Source organism: Mustela lutreola, chromosome 3, assembly GCF_030435805.1.
Source record: "Mustela lutreola isolate mMusLut2 chromosome 3, mMusLut2.pri, whole genome shotgun sequence".
NCBI classification, from domain to species: domain Eukaryota; kingdom Metazoa; phylum Chordata; class Mammalia; order Carnivora; family Mustelidae; genus Mustela; species Mustela lutreola.
This window is the reverse complement of record NC_081292.1, coordinates 193,048,782-193,070,735: the sequence shown is the minus strand read 5'-3', so window position 1 is coordinate 193,070,735 and position 21,954 is coordinate 193,048,782. Positions and strand designations below refer to the sequence as shown.

The window sequence follows — 21,954 nt, the reverse complement described above, 5'->3', positions numbered from 1 at the left end:
TTGGACATGGGGATTGAGGAAAATCTAATTATCAGTGACTTTAGGAAAACCCTGTGTAGCAATGCCAAATGATCTCACAACATTAAGAAATTTTTTTGCAGGTTTCTACTAACAATTTGTTTGCATTGTTTGTGCATTTTGGTGCATTTCTTATTTTTATTTATGTTCTTTTGCTTCAGAATAACAGCATGGAATTATATATTTGTCAGAGGGGGAAGATTATTCTAATCTTGCCTTTTATTTGGATTACCATGCATCTTTCTGCCCTGAGTCCATCTTGGTCCAATTCCAAAGAGTAGGAGAATGGAAAAAAAATTTAAAAAACACCCACTGTCAGCTCCTTGGTTCCATTCTCCCTCTGTGGAACTCACAGCTCCATTAAAACCTTTGCTTCAGAGTTAGGACGAGGTGACTGCTTTGACCTGCACATGGATGAGGGAAAGAATGTCATGGGGTTGCATTTTACCTCGCATTCTGAACTTCAACAAAACTCAAATTCAAGATTTCTGAATCAACAATATCCTAAAGGGATGACAGAAGATCATAATGATGAAGTTGCCATTATGATGAGAGCCATGTTCTATGCGAACGGAGTTTTCTATACTCACTGCCTCCACTTTCTCACTTGGCTTTCCTTCTTTAACCAACTCCAGTCAGGCTTTTGTTTCTACCACATGTTGACTGTAATTGCTCTTTTCAAGGTCTCTGGGAACCTCTATTCTGCTATATAAGATTGCTAGTTCTCAGTCCTCATCTGACTCCACTTCTGAACAACATTTGGCCCAGCTGGTAACTCCCACTTTCTTAAAATGCTTTTCTCACTTGGCTTCTAGGACACAACAGTCTCGCAGTTTTCCACCTACTTCGCTGGCTGTTCTTTCTCAATTTCCGTTGCTGGATTCCTCTCTTCTACCAAGACCTCTAAATGTTAGACCAGCCCAAGGCTCAGTCTTTGTTTTTGCCTTCTCACTCTGTATTCACACCCTACATGAACTCCTCATGCTGCTTCAAACACCATCTTTTACAAGCTGGAGTCACAAATTTGTTCACCTCACTCCAGCTTCCCTCAGCTCCAGCCTGCCATAGTTGCTACCCACTTGAAAATCCCCTGGATATCTGATAAGCATGTCAAATTTATCAAAGGCAAATACAATTCTTAAGTTTTTTTCTCTTCAAATCTTGTCCTCTCTCAATTTTCCTCATCTCATAAAAACTAACCACTATTCACTTCATTTTGTGACCTCGAAGTCTAGGAATTAATCTTGAGTTTTCTAATTTCTTCACACTTCACAATTATTCCATAAGTAAATTTGCTTCTAAAGTAAATTCCCAGTGTGACCATATTGTACCGTATCACTATGACTGACTGACCTGAGGCCCCATCATCTCTCCCTTGGAATGATATGGTATCCTTCCAGCTGGCTTTTCTGTTTCTATGCAGTCTGTCTCTTGCCTACACTCTATGCAGCAGCCAGACAAATTATTTAAAATACAAAACCAAAACCTTTTCAGTGATTTCTTAGAATAATATTCCAAGTCCGTACTATAGTAAGACTTATAGTCTCCATAAGATCTGCCCTCTTACCTATCTCCTTGACTTCAACTTCCATCACTCTCTCAACACTACTTTACTCAAACCTTGGCTTTCTTCCAATTTCTTATTGGACCTTATTGGGACCAAGTTCATGTCTTCTCTGGGACCCCTACACATGCTGCTTCCTTTACCTAGCACACTTTTCGTACAAGCTTTTTCAAGAACCACATCATTTACAACTTACCTCAAAAATCATCTTAAATAAATCAGGACAGTCCTCTCCATCTCAGTATAGTCTTGGCCTATGATCACCCCCTATCTCCTTAATTTGATTTCCTTTACTTGAAATTGTATTATTTGTTTGTACACTTGTTAATTATTCTCAATTCTGAGTTTCCATAAATCATAGAGATGACCTGTCTCTTTCATCTTTGTCTGTTTTCTTTTCTTTTTTTTTTTTGGACTAAGAGAGCATTAATAAATTTTATTTTAATGTGATTGGGAGGGAGACAAACCATAAGTGACTCTTAATCTCACATCTTTGTCTGTTTTCATCTCAGTACTAATACCTGGCATAAAGTGGGTACTCGTTACATTTTTGTAACATTGTACATTTTGTAGAATGAATGAGTGAATGAATAAATGAAAGAATGAATGAATATAGATCAAAGGATTCAGACTGGGCCCCGAAATGCCAAGGACTCCTTTAAATCCTCTACTTCTCTGCACTAAATCTTGCCTTGCTCAGTTAGACTTTTAGCAATGATCTTAACTTGAGCTTTTACTTTTTAGTGGTCATGTTTGAGATTTAGGCATATCTGGGTTTGTCTGAAAACACGGTGGGGTATCTGACATAGACCTTTTTGTGAGAGGGCTGTGTGAGAAAATCCACTTGAGAAAGGATTTAAAATGTTTTCACTGTTCAGATTTGGAGAGACCTAGATTCGTTTAAGAAGCTGGCGCTGTGATCTTTCAGAACAGGAGAAGGTATATGATCCAAAATACAGCTTTAAGAGAGAAGTGGAAATCCAAATAATAACCACACCTAACACACCCAGGGTGGAAAACATACAACCCATTAGGCCCAGAAACCTGTGGAAGGAAGAAACTTCTTTCTGGATCTAGAGCTTGTATCTGGATCTGGAGTCCAGAGCTTGTATAAATTTGGTTTTCAAGGAGAAATGAAAAATCAAATGGTAGTATTTTCCACTATATAAGAAAAAAGCTATTTGATGACATGATAGATTTAATAAAACAACTACTCACTTAGAATTCTGCTGAGACATTCATTAACTGACTTACCTTACCTTGACTGTAAGAGCCTCTGTATTTATGCCTTCTCAGAGATGTTTGATCCATTGACCTACAGGAGAAGTCCAGGATTTTCTAGTTCTCTGCAGAAGAATGAAGCCTCTGCTTGGGACTCTTTACCTCTTGGGGATCCTGGTTCCTGAGGGGCTGGGATATGATGGGTGAGTGTGAAGTGGGAAGAGGGGCTGATTATCTTGACTTAGATTGTCTAAATGGAAAGCTAGATCCATGTAGCTGGACTCTCCCCTCTTCCTACACATACACACCACCATGAGATGAGAATAATAAAGTTTTATCATTCAACATTACTTTAAGTCTTTGAATAAAAATCTAATATTTTCCAGCACAAAATATGATAAATACCAATAGATATGTCATGTTTTATGATTGAAAAAAGGAAATTATAATGAAAATTAATGAAATATAATTATTTATTATATTCATTATATTTTCATTATTATATTCATTATTATAATTAATGAAAAATAATGAAAACTCTTCATTTATAGTTTCACAACTGGTAAATCATACTATTCCAATTTTTTTAAAAAATGCTTAAAGTGTTTAAAATTTCACCAAGAAATAGTTACTCTTAATATTTTTGGATAGATAGATAATTATGTATTCAGTACTAGTGCCAGAAATTTTCAGTTGAACTGTGTTATAGAAATTTTCTTATGACATTAATACATACTGCAACCACAAATAATATTCCATCATTGCTACATTCCATCATTGCTACTCTACAGTTGATTTCTACTTTGTCATTTTTTTCCATTTTATTTTATTTTTAGTTTTCAAAAATTCATTGTTTATGCACCACACCCAGTGCTCCATGCAATACGTACCCTCCATAATTCCCACCATCAGGCTCACCCATCCTTCCATGCCCCCACCTCTGAAACCCTCAGTTTGTTTCTCAGAGCCATAGTCTCTCATGGTTTGTCTCCCCTTCTGATTTCCCCCATCTCACTTCTCCCTCCAACTCCCAATGTCCTCCATATTATTTTTACAAAAAAGCCATGGTGAGTATCCAGCCACATGAAATTTTTTGCAAACCTTTGATTTTTTTTTTTCTTAATAGAATTTACAGGAAGTAGAATTCCTGGGTCAGAAGCTGAGAAAAATGTGAGAATCTTGCTATACATTGCCAAATTGCCCTCTAGAAAAATTGTATGTTTACATATGAAAATACCCAGTTGGTTTACTTTGCATTTTGTTGATTTCTAAAAAGTTCAAGTGTTTGTCTTGATCATTACTCATTTTATCAGTTTATAAATTGTCCATTCTTATTATTTGCTTTAAACTTACACATTGTTTAAATGAAACTTACATACTGATCCCTGCCTCTGGAAACTTATTTTGAGAAAATAAAGTATGGGAAAAGTTTTATACACTGAGATGTAGCTTTATTTATTTTTTTAATTTTTTTTTTAATTTTTTATAAACATATATTTTTATCCCCAGGGGTACAGGTCTGTGAATCACCAGGTTTACACACTTCACAGCACTCACCAAATCACATGCCCTCCCCAAAAAAGTTTTATACACTGAGATGTAGCTTTATTTATAACATAAATATTATAATACTTGGAAATAACTTAAATGTCCCACATTAGGTTATGTAAATGTTGATATGTGATATATGACAATGGAATATTATTTATCTATTAGAATAAAGATTACAAAAAATTTAATAGCATGAGAAAAGACATGTATTATGCTAAAAGAAAGACACAGAGTAGAAAATGTAATAAAATAAATAGAATAATAAAAGAAAAAATATGTACCAAAGTGGTCATTGTTATCCTTGGTTGGGTGATTTTTCCTTTTTTTTTTTTTTAAGGATTTTAAAAAAAATTTATTTGTCAGAGAGCGAGCACAAGCAAGGTGGCACAGGCAGAGGGAGAAGCAAGTGCAGGGAGCCTGATGGCGGGGCTCCATCCCAGAACTCTGGGATCACCATCTGAGCCAAAGGCAGACACTTAATGACTGAGCCACTGAGGCACCCTTCTTTCTTCATTTTGTGAATATTCTTTAATGAAGATTTGAACAAATATTTTTCAAACCCAGGTTAAATTATGGAAGTGATGTGGCACAGGCAGGGGGACTTAAGAGGACTTCCATTGGATAACTCAAGTGCAGCTTCTGACTGTACTTGAGGACAACATCTTACATCTTCTAGTCCTGGTCCTTAGTGACTGTTTGTATCATCATTATTATTTACTAATAGAAAATAATGTCCACTCTGGTATGGCTCTTACCAATGCAAAACATAGTTTACCTGCCATTTTGATACTCTATTCATTACCTATGGTGTAATAATAGTCTAGAAAACCTATGATTAAGAAAGATTGCAAGATTTGTAATATTTATTTTGAGCATTTAGAGAGGTGGACTCTTCTATATACTGCACACTCCCAATAAAAGTGTAAATCTGCAGAATCACTTGGGATTTAGCAATATGAACCAAATGCCTTGAAAATACTCACACCTTTGACCTACTATTTCTTCTTCCTGGAATGTAGCTCAAGGAAATAACCAGAAATGAGCACAAAGATTTATGCAAAAAGTCGTTAACTCCAGAATTATTTACAAGAGCAAAAAACCAAAAGGGGAAATAGATTTAAGAGCCAGCATAGATGACAATATTTAAATAAATGATGTTATGTAATATATACCTACTGTCAAAATATTATACAGTCATTGAAAATAATATTCATAAAAAGTTTTCATTGGTTAGAGGAAATGCTTCCGGTAGGATATCATGCAAAACAAAGGAGTAGAATACAAAACTATATATATATATATATAATCTGCACTGTGTTCAAGAAAAAAATACGCACAGATAAAAGATTGATGAGAAATATGCCAGAATATCAACAGGGGATTCAGGGAAGTGGGATTATTGAAGATTTTTCCTTCTTCTCTTTTTTGTTTTTCTCCTCTCCGTACTTTCTAAATTTTCCACGATAAGTGTATGCTAATTTTGTAAGAAGGAAAAAAAAAGTTTGAAAATACATTACTGTCATGAAATATTCATATAACTGTATCCTTACGAAGTATTGAAAATACAAAATTTGCCTCAGTATTCATTAGATTCTTGCCTTTTTATACATTCCAATCAAAACTCCACTAGACAATCTTAGATCTACAATATTTATTAATAATGTACCCCAAAGGATCACTTTCTTTGTTAAACATTTTATGAATTCCTATTCAAAAAGAATACACACAGTACAATAATCTTTTCGTTTGATTGGTGAGATGAGACTGGTGATAATTTGGGGGATTAGCCAGCTTTTCCTCCCTCTCTACATGCATTATGCATTACCCAAGAAATTGCCTAGAAACAAAGAATTGCCTTTTCTAAGTATATGGTTTCAACATTGCTTGAACTAAGTATTTGGGTTTCTGAGGTTTAAGTATTGTGTTTAATCTCATGTAAAAATGATAAACTTTCTTAGGAACAGAAGTTTTCACTCAGATACCATCCAGTTCTTCTCCTTCTTCGCCCTCTCCTCCTCTTCCTCCCCCCCCCTCCTTCTTGTTCTTTTTCCTTTTTTTGGCATATTACATTGTCCTAGTCTTTCAGTGCTGACGGAGCCTAGGCAACAAGGTACTCACACATTTGGCAGACATTAGCTGGGGGAAAACCAAATGTTGGTTCTTGATGGTGTCCAGTTACCTTTAATTTCTTCCATTCTATATGATGGAATTGCCAGGGAACACCAACCCTACTGAAACAGGAATTCACTGGGACCAGCCCGGCTTTGTGTGTACTCACTTTCCCCATTGAGTAGAAAACTATGATAAATAAGATAAATAAAGACCCAAACATTTGCTGAACTGTGTGAAGGATGGAACCGGGTTGCTCTGAAAGTCACCATCTCTGTCCCAAAAGTGTCGTGAAAGCCTCTCTGATGATCTCATTTCTGGATTGGACTGGACGGGCAGGACAGCCAGGGCGAGGATGGATTGAGTGAGGGCTGAAAAGATATCCTTCTCAGTTACTTCATTTCTTCTCCTCTCTCTCTCTTTTTTAATTCTCTTTCTTTCTTTCTTTCTTTTTTTTTCCTTTTTCCTTCCTTCCTTCCTTCCTTCCTTTCTTTCTTTTTTAAGATTTTATTTATTATTAGAGAGAGAGAGAGAGATCAAAGTAGGCAGAGAGACAGGCAGAGGGGGGGTGGGGGAAGCAGGCTCCACCTGCTCCACTTGCTGAGCAAGTCACTAGGATCATGACCTGAGCTGAAGGCAGAGGCTTAACCCACTGAGCCACCCAGGCACCCTGTCCTCTCTCCTTTCTGAAAAAGTACTGAAATTGTTTTCTAGTTTCTTTATAATGCTGAATTGTTTTCTAGTTTCTTTATAATGCTGATACTTATTTTGCTTTCTTCATAGTCTGAATCAAAACCAGACAGTTTTTTAAATGGGCTAATAAATATTTTATGCTGATTCTCTAGGGTATAATAAAAGCGTAATTTAGCCTATGTAACAAAATCTTCAGAACAAATCAACAACCTGGGATAATTTACCATAAGGTTTTTTTGTCAGGGTTAAATAAGTGTATATATATCAAGTTCTTTGAACAGTGCTGGCATGCATAATTACTAGGACAACACTGGTTGTTATCACTGACTATGCTTGAGTTAGGAATTCTCCATCCCTTGTCGTCAATATACTTAGTGTACCATTTAATTAGTAGTCAGTCAGGCAATTTTCTTATCAGACTTCATGCCTTATTATGTAATGGCTGAATTATTTTGCTTTTCATGTATTTGTTTCTAGTCCATTAAGTGGATTTTAAGGTCTGTAAGAAAGAAATCTACTTTTCTACTGCTATTATCTATTACTGATTTTTTATACAGTACCAAGAGTACCAACCTCTTGGGTTGCTGAATGGGTTAAATAAGATGATAATATAAATGCTTTTATCAGTGCCTAGTATATAGTGCTCAATAAAGGTTAACTGGTATCATAAAATACATATATTTTCTGATTATTTGATAAAGACATTAACTGTGCTTCTGAAAATTTATGTGTAGGTTGAATTTTTATTGAAACACACCAATGGTTATACATATTTTCTTTATAAATGACAATGTGTTTTGTCAGTCAGCTTCAATGTATTGCTTCTACCAGTATATGTATTTTATATTAGAATTGCTCACTCTGAACGAAGCAGTCTTGCTTATTTAAGAAAAAAAAATTAAATGAATGATATGTATTAGAAACAAATCCCTGAATAACATGGAGAAGCATATTGCTCCTCAACTATTATAATTTTAATTACATTTGCTTCTTTTAATCTCCTTCTAAAATTCATTTTCATTATTTTAACTGATTATTTAGGCAATCTTATCTCATGAGATTTTCATTTGAACAAGGTAAATAAGGTAAAATTCATTCAGCAGTGTAATAAAACATTTACAGTTTTGAGGGTAAAGAACTCATTAAGAATAACAATTCTTATTAATATTAGCTATTCTTATATATATTAGTAACAATTAAAAATAATAAATATAGTTCCAAGTTTAAAGTCATAGAATTGTGTAGGGAAATTGATTCTGTTACAGCGGGTAATTGTGGTATATGGTGCTAAATGAACCAGATTAAAAAATTAAAATTTAGTCAATACAGTTCCTGGAGTTATGTAACTATGAATGGAACTTGAGTTTTAATTAATTTTATCAAAATATTTTATGGTTCGGTATTGTTTAAAGACAACACCAGGTAGGTGGATAAATTATTCTCCATACAATTTTCATTTTTGAAACTATTGCACCTAAATAGCATTTTGCTTTGCTTTGTTTTGAACTACTAGTGTGTTAACACTTATTAAGCCTTAACTAGGTGTCAGAGTTGTGCTCACTGTAACATGGATTACATTTAATTTATTAAATTTATTTATTAAATTGATCAAATTTATTTATTAATCTTTATAAGCAACTTTTGGGAAGGTATTCTTATTCCCATTTTACAGATAAAGAAATAAAGTTTTAGGGAAAGAGCAGATATAATACCACAAATGTTCAGGGAGAAAAATGAGAAAATAGATAAAAGTCATTGAAGGGAGTTGGGGGAAATTGGAGGGGGAGATGAACCATGAGGACTGTGGACACTGAAAACAATCTGAAGGTTTTGGAGGGGTGAGGCGTGGGAGGTTGGGTAAGCCTGGTGGTGTGTACTAAGGAGGGCATGTATTGCATGGAGCACTGGGTGTGGTACATAAACAATGAATTGTTTATGTGAAACAATGAATTGTTTCAGTGTTCTGGAACACTGAAAAGAAATTAAAAAAAAATAAAAAATAAAAAACAGTAAATACACACACACACACACAAAGTCATTGAAACATTAAATAATTCAATCTCTGACATATATCTTTGCAATGAGAGATCATGATCCAGAAGTTCACACTCCAGCTTCTCAAAGGCTCAGATCCTACTGCTATTAGCATGGTAATCACTCCATACATATTTGTTGGGTAAATGAATTATCAGCTGGTATGTGTTCATAATGAAAATATAATCCTGTTTCTTGCTTAAATAAAGACTTTTAGCTAGGAGACTAAAACATTCATCAAACATTTGTGTGGCTTACAGAGAGGGTCCTCGCTTGTGACTTACTGACTCTGTGACTATTTGCAAGTTACTTTATTGCTCTTGGCCTCAGTTTTCTTATGTATAAAATATGGATGATGACACTTCGCCCGTTGTAATGAGAATAAATTATATAATGTTCATTAAAGTGTTCTCTTAAGTACTGGCACAATATCTGCTATAGAGGAGAGGAACTGAATAGTTTTTTTAAACTATTTGTTGGGGCACCTGGGTGACATAGTCAGTTGAATGTCCAACTCTTTGTTTGGGCTCAGGTCTATCAGTGTTGTGAGATCTCCACACTCAGTGCAGAGTCTGCTTAAGTTTCTCTCTCCCTCTCCCTCTCCCCCTTCCTTCCACTCTAAATAAATAAATAAACAAATAAAATAAACTGTCAAAAGATAAACAATAAGTAGACAATCTGAATAGACCTATATCTATTAAAGAAACTGTATTAATAATTAATAACTTTCCAAAAAAGAAAGCATCAGGCCCAGATGGGGTCTTTGATGAATTCTATCAAACACTTAAAGAAGAAATTACACTAATTCTCTACAATCTCTATCAGAAGATGGAAACAGAAGGAATATTTCCTGACTTATTCTATGAGGTTACCATTATTCTAATATCAAAATCAGAAAAAAATATGAAAAACAAAACAAAATTACAGACCAATATATCACATATGAACATAGATATAAAAACCCACAACAAAATGTTAGCAAATTGAATCCAACAATACATAAAAATAATTATACAGCACAACCACCAACTGAAATTTATCCCAGATGTGCAAAGCTGGTATCATATTTGATAATCAACCCATGTAATCCACTACATCAATAGGGGAAAAATTTAAAAATCACATGATACAGAATCAATAGATATAGCAAAAGCATTTGACAAATACCAACATCCATTTGTGATAAAAACTCAGTATATTAGGTAGAGAAGGGAACTTCCCCAACATCATAAAGAGCAGCTTAATGGTGAAAAATTAGAAAGTTTTCTGCTAAGACCAGAAACAAGGGAAGGATGTCCACTCTTCAAACTGCTTTTGAACATTGCATGGGAGGTTTAATCCAATACCATCAGACAAGTAATTGAGATAGTAGGTATACAGATTGGAAAGGAAGAAATAAAACTGTCTATGTTCACTGATGACATGACCCTCTATGTAGCAAATCTGAAAGAATGACAAAAATACCCCTCCTGGAATTAATATGTAATTATAGCAGGGCTGTAGGATACAAGGTTAATGTACAAAAGTCAATTGCTTTTCTATATACCAGCAATGAGCAAGAGAAATTTTAAACTAATAATTATATTATCAACCCCCCCCAAATAAAATACTTGGCTGTAAACCTAAGAAAATATGTACAAGATCTATATGAGAAAAGCTATAAAACTCTAATGAAAGACATCAAAGTCATCAAAGACATCAACTAAACAAATTGAGAGATGTTCCATATAATAGATAGGAAGACTCAATATGGTCAAAAGGTCATTTCTTCCCAACTTGATCTATAGATTCAGTGCAATCCCAATCAGAATCCTAGCAAGTTATTTTGTGGATATTGACAAGCTGGTTCTGAAGCATATATGGAAAGGTAAATGACTCAGAATAGCCAACATAATATTGAAGAACAAAGTTGTAGGACTGACACTACCTGACTTCAAGACTTATTATAAAGCTACAGTAATCAAGACAATGTGGTATTGATGAAAGAAGAGAGAAATAGATCAATGGAACAGAAAAGAACACCCAGAAATAGACCCACATGAATATAATTAATTGATTTTGACAAAAGAACGAAGAACACAATAGAGCAAAATAGTATTTTTAACAAATGATACAGGAACAACTGGACATCCACATGACAAAAAGAAAAAAAAGTGAATCTAGACACAGACCTTATACCCTTCATAGAAATTAACTCAAATTGGGTTGTAGACCTAAACGTAAAATGCAAAACTAAAAGACTCCTAGAAGATAATATAGGAGAAAACCAAGCAATGTGATGCCCCAGTTTTGTTTTGTTTTTGTTTTTCTTTTTTTTTAAAGATTTTATTTATTTATTTGACTGACAGAGATCACAAGTGGGCAGAGAGGCAGGCAGAGAGAGAGGAAGGGAAGCAGGTTCCCTGCTGAGCAGAGAGCCCAATGTGGGGCTCAATCCCAGGACCCTGGGATCATGACCGGAGGCAAAGGCAGAGGCTTTAACCCACTGAGCCACCTAGGCGCCCCTTGTTTTTCTTTTCCAACATTTCCTTAGCAATTTGGGGTCTCTTCTGGTTCCATACAAATTTTAAGATTGTTTGTTCCAGCTCTTTGAAAAGTGCCGGTGGAATTTTGATCAGAATGGCATTGAAAGTATAGATTGCTCTAGGCAGTATAAACATTTTAACAATGTTTATTCTTCTGATCCATCAGCATGGAATGCTCTTCCATCTTTTTGTATCTTCTTCAATTTCTTTCATGAGTATTCTGTAGTTCCTTGAGTACAGATACTTTTCCTCTTTGGTTAGGTTTATTCCAAGGTATCTTATGGTTCTTGTGTTTTAGTAAATGGAATCGATTCTCTAATTTCCCTTTCTTTATTTTCATTGTTAGTGTACAAGAAAGCAACTGATTTCTGTACATTGATTTTGTATCCTGTCATATTACTGAATTGCTATATGGGTAGTTTGGGGGTGGAGTCTTTTGGGTTTTCCATGTAAAGTATCATGTCATATGTGAAGAGAGTGAATTTGACTTCTTTGTTACTAATTTGAATATATTTCATTTCTTTTTGTTGTCTGATTGCTGTTGCTAGGACTTCTAGTACTATATTGAATACCAGTGGTGAGAGTGGACATCCTTGTCGTGTCCCTGATCTCAAAGGGAAGGTGGTCAGCTTTTCCCCATTGAGGATGATGGATTTTTCATCATCACTGTGGATTTTTCATAGATTTTATGAAGTTGAGGAATGTTCCCTCTATCACTATACTTTGAAGAGTTTTAATCAGGAACGCATGCTGTATCTTGTTAAATGCTTTTTCTGCATCAATTGAGAGGACCATGTGATTCTTCTCTCTTCTCATATTGATTTGTTCTATCACATTGATTGATTTGCGAATGTTGAACCTCTTTTGCATACCATGGTTAAATCCCACCTGGTCATGATGGATAATCTTTTTAATGTACTGTTGGACCCTATTATCTAGGATCTTGTTGAGAATCTTAGCATTCATATTCATCAGGGATATTGGTCTGAAATTCTCTTTTTTGGTGAGGTCTTTGCCTTGTTTGGGGATCAGGGTAATTCTGGCTTCATAAAAAGAGTCTGGAAGTTTTCCTTCTATTTCTATTTTTTGAAGCAGCTTCTGGAGAATAGGTGTTATTTCTTTTTTGAGTGTTTGGTAGAATTTTCCAGAGAATCTGTCAGGTCCAAAGCTGTGATCACCAAGACAGCATGGTACTGGTACAAATACAGACACATAGACTAGTGGAACAGAGTAGAGAGCCCAGATATGGACCCTCAACTCTATGGTCAAATAATCTTTGACAAAGCAGGAAAAAATATATAGTGGAAAAAAAGACAGTGTCTTCAATTAATGGTGCTGGGAAAATTAGACAGCTATGTATAGAAGAATGAAACTTGACCATTCTCTTACAACATACACAAAGATAAACTCCAAATGGATAAAAGACCTCAATGTGAGCCAGGAATCTATCAAAATCCTAGAGAAGAACATAAGCAGTAACCTCTTTGACATCGGCCACAGCAACTTCTTTTAAGATAATGTCTCTAAAGGCAAAGGAAACAAAAGCAAAAATGAACTTTTGGGACTTCATCAAGATCAAAAACTTCTGCACAGCAAAGGAAACAGTGAACAAAACAAAGAGGCAACCCACAGAATGGGAGATGATATTCAAAAATAACACTACAGACAACGGGCTGATATCCAAGATCTATAAAGAAGTCCTCAAACTCAACACATACAAAATAGATAATCATGTCAAAAAATGGGCAGAAGACATGAACAGACACTTCTCCAAAGAAGACATACAAATGGCTAACAGACACATGAAAAAATCATCATCATTAGCCATCAGGGAGATTCATATCAAAACCACATTTAGATACCACCTTATGCCAGTTAGAATGGCCAAAATTAAGAAGACAGGAAACAACATGTGTTGGGAGATGATGTGGAGAAAGGGGAACCCTCCTACACAGTTGGTGGGAATGCAAGTTGGTGCAGCCACTTTGGAAAACAGTGTGGGGATTCCTTAAGATACTAAAAATAGAGCTACCCTATGACTATACAATTCCACTACTGGGTATTTACCCCAAAGGTAAATACAGATGTAATGAAAAGAAGGGCCATCTGTACCCCAATGTTCATAGCGGCAATGGCTGCAGTTGCCAAACTGTGGAAAAAACCAAGATGCCCTTCAACAGATGAGTGGATCAAGAAGATATGGTCCATATGTACAATGCAGTACTATGCCTCCATCCGAAAGGATGAATACCCAACTTTTGTATCAACATGGACAGGACTGGAAGAGATAATGCTGAGTGAGATAAGTCAAACAGAGAGAGTCAATTATCATATGGTTTCATTTACTTGTGGAACGTAAGGAATAACATGGACTGTGAGTTGGAGAGGAGAAGTGAGTTGGGGAAATTGGAGAGGGAGACAAATCATGAGATACTGTGGACTCAGAAACAAACTGAGAGTTTTGGAGGGGAGGAGAGAAGGGAGATAGGTTAGCCTTATAGTGTGGGCATTAAAAATGCCACATATTGCATGGAGAACTGAGTGGGGTGCATAAACAAATGAATTTTGGAACAATGAAAATAAAATGATAATATAGAAGAAAACCTAGATGATTTTGGATATGGCAATGATTTTTAAATATAACACCACAAATGCAATCCACAAAAGGAATAATTAATAGCTTGGATTTCATTAAAATTAAAAACTTTTGCTCTGCAGAAGATGATGTCAAGAGAATGAGAAGACAAGCCAAAAGCTGGGAGAAAATACTTGCAAAAGATGCATCTGATGGAGGACTGTTGTTTCAAATAAACAAAGAACTCTTAAAATTCAATAGTAGGAAAATAAACAACTTTAGTCAAAAATGGGCAAACTGCCAGAACGTATACCACACCAACAAAGATATGCCAATGGCAAGTATGCCTACAAAAAGATGTTCAACATCATATGTTATTAGGGAACTGCAAGCGAAAACGAGACACCACTATACCCTATTAAATGGCCCAAATCCAAAACAGTGACAACACCAAATTCTGGTAAGGAAGTGGAGCAACAGGAACTCTCATACATTGCTGGTGGGGATACAGAATGGTCCAGCCACTTGGGAAGACAGTTTCTTGGAAGGTAGTTTCTTATAAAACTAAACATACTTTTACCCCATGATCCAGTAGTCAGGTTTCTTGGTCCTTGCCCAAATGAACTGGCTGGCAACTTATACCCACATAAAGCCCTGCGCACAGATGTTTGTAGTATCTTTATTTATAATTGGCAATTAAGCAATTAAGAAAGATGCCCTTTAGTGAATGAAAGGATAAATAAATTGTGGTACTTCCAGATAATGAAATATACAACTCTAAAAAGAAATGAGCTATTAAGCCATGAAAAGGCATGGAGAGAAGTTAAATGCATGTTACTAAGAAAAGAAGCCAGTCTGAAAGGCTACATACTGTATGATTTCAGCTACTTGACATTCTGGAAAGGGCAGAAACAATGGAGAAAAAAAATTTTCATTGGTTGCCAGTGATTGGGAGGGCGCAAGGATAAATAGGAAGAGCATACAGGATTTTTAGGACAGTGAAACTGTGCTCTATGATACTACGATGGTAGATAAATATCATTACACATTTGTTTAAATCCATAGAATGTGCAACACCAAGAGTGAGCCCTAATGTAAAGTTTGGACCTTGGGAAATAAAGATGTGTCTGTCAATGTCAGCTCATTGAATCTAACAAATGTTTGACCATGGTGTGGGATAGTAACAGTAGAAGAATATTCTCTCTATATATATTTTCTCTATATATATATTCATATAGTATATTACTCGGCCACAATAAAGAATGGGATCTTGCGATTTGCAACAACATGAATGGACTTAGAGGGTATAATGTAAAGTGAAATAGATCAGACAGAGAAAGATAAATACCATGAGATTTCACTCATACAGAATTTAAGAAATAAACCAAATGAGCAAAGAAAAAAAAGAGACAAACACAAAAACAGACTTAATTACAAAGAACAAAGTGATCCATTTGAATGGTGAAAGGGGAGATGTGTAAAATAGATAAAAGGAATTGAAAGTACACTTGTCATCATGAGCACTAAAAAATGCATAGCATTGTTGAATCTGTATTGTATATCTGTAACTGATATAACATTGTTTAACATACAATGTTATATATATTCATACTTCAATAATGTTTTTAAATTAATTTAAAAAATATTGCAGGCTCTTCAATCAGGTTGTCCATTATTGTCAGTTATTGTCAACCCCAATAACATTTTCCCTGTGACTCGATTTCTTCATCTCTGTAATGGACATAGTAGGAGTACCTATCTCAGAGTTTTCAAGAGAAGTAAATGAGATTTAAATTGTGTGAGTGTCTTGTAACACATTTCAGTTCAATAAGTCTTAGCTATTATTTCTTTTACAAATTTAAAAGTATGTTTATCTACAACATCTTACTGAATTACCCAGCTTCCCTGCAAGATTGGAATGGCTGTCCTCACCTCACTCTATTGATGAAGAAACTACCATTTGGAGCGATACAATTATTGCCCCAGTTCTCACAGTCAGTAAGTCACAATGAGAAGATTCTTAACACTGGCTTTTCTCCTCCAAAGCCTGTTCACAGTGCTTTCTACCACCTTTTCGTCAGCTTTCCAATCCTCATTGTATTCTAGTTTCTTCACTGATTTGAGTCTGACTTTCTTCTGCAGATCCCTAGCACAAACCAGACGAGGGGTTTTGGAAGAGACAGTGAGGCCATGGAGGAGCCTGGACACCTATTCCTATACCAAATATCACCCCATGGAAGAGGTGCGTAAGGACACATGGAGTTTGGTGGTGGCCACAGCCTACTTTAGGATGGGTGAGGGATGGTTCATAGGGATGAGGTTGGAGAATCTCAAAATATGAGGTAGAGATTTGCCTGTGCACTGAGTTCAAGGGATGGCAGAAAATCATCTTTTGGCTGAAGATATAAATCCTTTCATATGAAATAAAAAGGTAAATAAATAGAAATTAAAGGAAAAGAACCGCCTAGCCAGTTTTGCTCCTGTGAACATGGACTAAAATTAACCCTTACTCTTGTTTGTCAGCTTGTTAGCCAGTTTAAGCAGGGCAAGGCCGACGTGTATATGGCTGTGGGACATGGAATGGAGAAGCCCTGTGAGTCAATCCCATTTACCTGAAAATGTGGTATTTCTTGGAGGGTACAAAGGAAGCAGGCAGTAGTTCTTAAAGGGGGAAAATTTCTCTTAAAGAAATACTCATATTGTTACTAAGATGAATTTGGTTATTGTTGAAACTGGATATTGTAAAAAAAATTAGCTACTATACATGTATATTTGTGAAGTATGCATGTAACTTCATGCAAAGCTTTTTTTTTTAATATAATTTTTTATTTTTTATAAACATATATTTTTATCCCCAGGGGTACAGGTCTGTGAATCACCAGGTTTACACACTTCACAGCACTCACCAAAGCACATACCCTCCCCAATGTCCATAATCCCACCCCCTTCTCCCAAACCCCCTCCCCCCAGCAACCCTCAGTTTGTTTTGTGAGATTAAGAGTCACTTATGGTTTGTCTCCCTCCCAATCCCATCTTCTTTCATTTATTCTTCTCGTACCCACTTTTTTTGAAGTATAAATTTCTAAACATAGAATCTTTGGGTTAAAGGTTAAGCACGTCTAAATTTTTATATAAATGTTCAAGCTGCTTTCCAAATAGGTTTACCATTTATTCTCTCAGCATTTGGGAGTATATTATCATTTTCCATAATTTTTTTCAAGAATGAAAGAATGAATTGACACATTCTTTTGTAGCTATCACCCCCAAGTGCTAAAGATTCTAAAAATTTGAACAAGATCCAGGAAGGCCCATGGAAAGCTTAAGCTCCCGTATGGGAGATAGATCACACCTGGCTTGACCACTTGCCCTGTGACCTTGACCAAGACACTTACCTCTTTGGTCTTTGGTTTCCTCACCTGTGAAACAGGAAGTCAGTACTGACCTTGCAGCTTTTCTGTGACTGTAAATAGAATACACTACACTACTTCTGATTAAACAGCAGATAAAGAATTGCCACTGTTGCCCTGCTGTTTGTAGCTTTCCCAGGGCTTTTGACACCTTCATCTGAGTCAGCCCATCACGAAGCATGTACAACACCCCTGTGAGAAGTTTTCGTTCTCCTCCTTTGACAGAACTGAATCAAAAATACTCCACTGACATATTATTCCTGTTATATTAATATGCTTAATCTGTTAAGATGAATGCCAATTGAGATACTATAATTTTTAAATAGAATATTTATTATCTCAAGTCAATTATGGTTATTTACCATAACTTACTGTATAGCTATTTCAACTACACAGAAACTGAGCGTGGGACTATCCTGTCATGTGTTGATGACTATCTTATGTTTGCGAATTCCCTCAGTCTGTTCGTCATTACAGAACCCCACATTATAGACTTCCAGGTGAAGGTATAAGACTCTTCCTTTCCAAGCATGGTGTAAGACTTTTAATTAATTCAACAGCAATTCAGGTCTCCTCAAATGAATCAAAATGACTAATTTGGGATTGATTTAGAAACTTCTATTGGCATGCTCTATGAAGGGCATATCCAACTCTTCCCTAATCTTGGATCCATAGGCATTAGCAATGGATACTGTTGGGATCCAAAAAGATTCACCCAAATCAGTGTGACCTGAAACTGCTGGCATGATTGGGTACCCATTATTGGGTCCAAGTCCAGAGGTGTGTGGCCATTTGAAGGGTATGATGTTTTTGAAGTGTTATCAGTGGATTATTGAAACTATTAATCCTCAATAACTTATTTGTAAAGTTCAACAGAAAATGGGAGGAGGTAGAGCCTCCATCAGCATAGTTCACTGGTTTAGTCCTGTACTTTGTTTAGCACACAGTCGCAATGCAGAGCAAATAGTCCAGAGTTCAGTGTCTTAATGAGAGAAGCAGTTATCTTAATTAGAGGCAAGCAAACTATTTTCTTGTTGATAGCCACAGTCCTTCCTGGCTCTTTCAGATCTATCAGTGGATGGTCCAGATAACTGAGAAGTACAGTGGAGTGGTGACACAACATTTCCTAGGAATGACCTATGAGATCCGGCCCATGTATTATTTAAAGGTGAGTGAGAAGGCTGGGAATTCCCTTAATTACTTAGTTCACTCCCCTCTTCCCACTTATTGTGGACATGTTAATTTACAAAACACGTTCCCAAATTTGAGAGTTATCTAGAACTACAACTATTGGCTCTGAAATCGAATTTACCCAGGAGCTGAGTGAATGATTGCCTAATATGTTAAGCATGGGGTGCCTACCTACCTAATTTTCAGTAGGCCATCAAACTCAGAGCTGAGCCAGCCAAAAGAGATATCTAAACATCCTCTGCCTACAGGCACATTTTAAAGAGTAGAATCGGTATATCATCAGGAAGAGTAGAACTGGTATATAATAAGGAAGCAATAAAGGTAGATATATAATCAAATACACATACTTATAAAAAGGGTAATCATAAGAGGGAATGGAGGTAAAAGGTAGATAAGGAAATATGCTGACTGGATTAGGAAAATGGATCAGACTCTAAGGAAAAATCTCCTTGAATATGATGGATCCAGTCTTGTCTTTATCCCAATTTGTAAATTTCTCACTGATAAATAGGTAGAGCCTTCATCAGCCCAGCTTCCATTGGCTTTCAATGAATGTCTGGAGTCCAGTTCATTTACATTCAAAACAGATGTGACTGTGACAAACTTGGAAGTGTTCACGACCTTTTACCCATCAAAGAGAATCCATACTTGCCAGGTTGAAAGAGGAGTGGATCTTTCTCCCTGGAGAGAGCTGAACTGCTGCACAAGAATGGCACAGGGAGAAAGGAAAGATTGGGCTAACCAGGAGTGGATAGTGAAGGGTGTGTCTCCCACCATCCCTGCCTCATTCTGGGAATCACAGAGTGGAGGAAGAAAGGACCTGTAGGGGAATAAAAAAAAACTGAAAACTGCTTAAAGATTTAAAGTTTATGATTATAAGCAGTTATTTGGTAATAGAGCATGGATGTCTCCTCCAGATCAGCCAACCGTCCGCTAATCACAAGAAGATCATTTGGATGGACTGTGGAATTCATGCCAGGGAATGGATTGCCCCAGCTTTTTGCCAATGGTTTGTGAAAGAAGTAAGTGTCCTTAGGTTTCTTATAATGGTTAACTGCCCAACAAAATACCTGTCAAATCTTAGCTATTTAGAAAGCACGGTCTGTGTTTTTCAGAGAGTCTTCAGCAAATTTTCTAACCCCTAGTTTTTCACCTGCAGAAGGAGCTTGGAATGGCCTCTTTAGAGGGTCTGTCCTGTAGATGAAGAGACTCAGCATGTGGAAAATACCTAGCTCAGTGAATTGTTACGTATTAGCTATATCTTATAAGATACTTTTTATGTTAGTTTTTTCAGAAACCACAACAGAAAGAAACCCACAAAGAGCAGTTCTCAAAGTGTGGTTCCTAGACCAATAGCATTGCCATAACAGGGAACTTGTTAGAAATGCAAATTCTGGGGCTTCACCTCACCCACCACATTAGACCCAGTGAATCGGGGCGGTGGGGGTTTGGGGGGAGAAGAACTGGAATTTGCATTTTGGACAGCTGAGGCAGGATTGGAGGGCAAGAAGATAAATGTTCCGTGTGCAATCACCTCTTATAATTACCTTGAAATTATTAGAAAATTGAAAAAAGACCTCTCCCAGGAGCATTTCAAATGTTTCTCTCTTAAATTTCCAGATTCTACAAAACTATAAAGACAACCCACGGATAGGAAGACTCCTTAGAAACCTGGACTTTTATGTGCTTCCCGTTCTTAACATCGATGGTTATGTCTATACTTGGACAACTGTGAGTACATCAAGTGTGGTTGTGGGATGAGTCCATGAACTAGATCTTGACTCCGGTTCATTTTTCTGACCTTAGTCACTGTAGAAACAGAAATGTTTGTATTCAAGTAAAGAAAGAAACCCCATCTGGATTAAAAATTAACTCAGTATTGTTAAGCCAAAAATCTACACCAAGTTTAGGATGGAGAAAGTGGAGGCCTTGTTAGAGTTGAAATCCAGCACATGTTTTTATGTTTGTTTGTTTTTGACATATTCCCAGTTTTGCAGCCAGCCTTAACTTTTCTCCAAGTCCACCTCCTTCAAGTTTGTGGACTGCCTCTCAGATTGGTATGAAATTCATATACTACCCTGTAGCCACCAGTTTTGAAGCACGAGGGGCACAAATGGTGTATAAATTCCAACCCAACTTTCATTTTCCACTGTAATCATTTATACAGGGGGGGAAACATCTCTGAAGTTTTTTAGTTAATAGGAAACTGTCTCTTGGTTTACCTGGGTGGCTCAGTGGTTTAAGGATCTACCTTTGGCTCAGGTCATGATCCCAAGGTCCTGGGATAGAGTCCTGTGCATCTGGCTCCTTGCTCAGAGGCTTGCCTGCTTCTCAGCTGTCCAATTTGTTATGGTAGTGGTTCTCAAGCTTTATTTTGCATCAGAATCACCTGGTGGGGGGGCTTGTTAAAATATGGACTGCCTGGTTCTCCCTCTCCTGCCCCCTCCCCTACTAATGCTTGCTCTCTTTCTCTCTATCAAACAAACAAACAAACAAACAAAAAATCTTAAAAAAAAAAAAAAAGAAAGAAAATTTCCTCTTTAAAAGTGTCTTGCAAACAGATCACTTCACAAACAAGAACCCCTGGTTCTAGAGAGTATCCATTCCTCCCTTTTCCTTTTTGCTCTCCCAAAAGTGGTTCCTGGGAACCCTTCTCCTGCAGCAGCCTTTTGGCTCGGGTGTGAATCAAATTCTTCCCTCCAAGCTTGTCTGGAGAAACTTGTCCTTATGCTCATCTCCACTCATCAGTCTTCTGCTCCAGAGATGTGCAGAGACCATCACTGATACACCTGGAACGGTCTCTTTCCATCTGCCAAGCTATTTACCTTTCATCCTATATCACTTGGACATAAAAAATGACTCTCTGAAGCTTTCCCTGATTAAGCAGATCACGTCCACCATGCACTGCTAATCTGCTCATGAGGAAAAGGCCATACTCCCTCCAGTTCGATGGTGTACATGTAGGTACACTGGGGTTGGACAGATGTTCCTGTTTTGGTGTTGCTGGTCCATCTGTGAGACTAAAAAATATACGCACGAGCTTTGTTATGTGAAAGGCAAGTTTTC

At 36.5% G+C, this 21,954-nt stretch overlaps 1 protein-coding gene across 6 annotated transcripts in view; it reads left to right on the top strand.

Moving 5' to 3' along the window:
• The window catches only part of CPO (carboxypeptidase O), a 57,933-nt gene that overhangs the window by 27,435 nt on the left and 8,544 nt on the right, over window positions 1-21,954 (top strand). For 4 of the 6 annotated variants that reach the window (XM_059168258.1, XM_059168256.1, XM_059168261.1 and 1 more), the window contains 5 exons: window positions 2,904-3,006; window positions 16,433-16,532; window positions 18,764-18,865; window positions 19,806-19,910; window positions 20,509-20,619. In XM_059168258.1, the coding sequence (XP_059024241.1) occupies window positions 2,904-3,006; window positions 16,433-16,532; window positions 18,764-18,865; window positions 19,806-19,910; window positions 20,509-20,619 (521 nt within the window). Of the gene's footprint in view, window positions 1-2,878; window positions 3,007-16,432; window positions 16,533-18,763; window positions 18,866-19,805; window positions 19,911-20,508; window positions 20,620-21,954 lie in introns of all 6 variants that reach the window. The other 2 variants (XM_059168259.1, XM_059168260.1) reach the window with 1 other exon arrangement.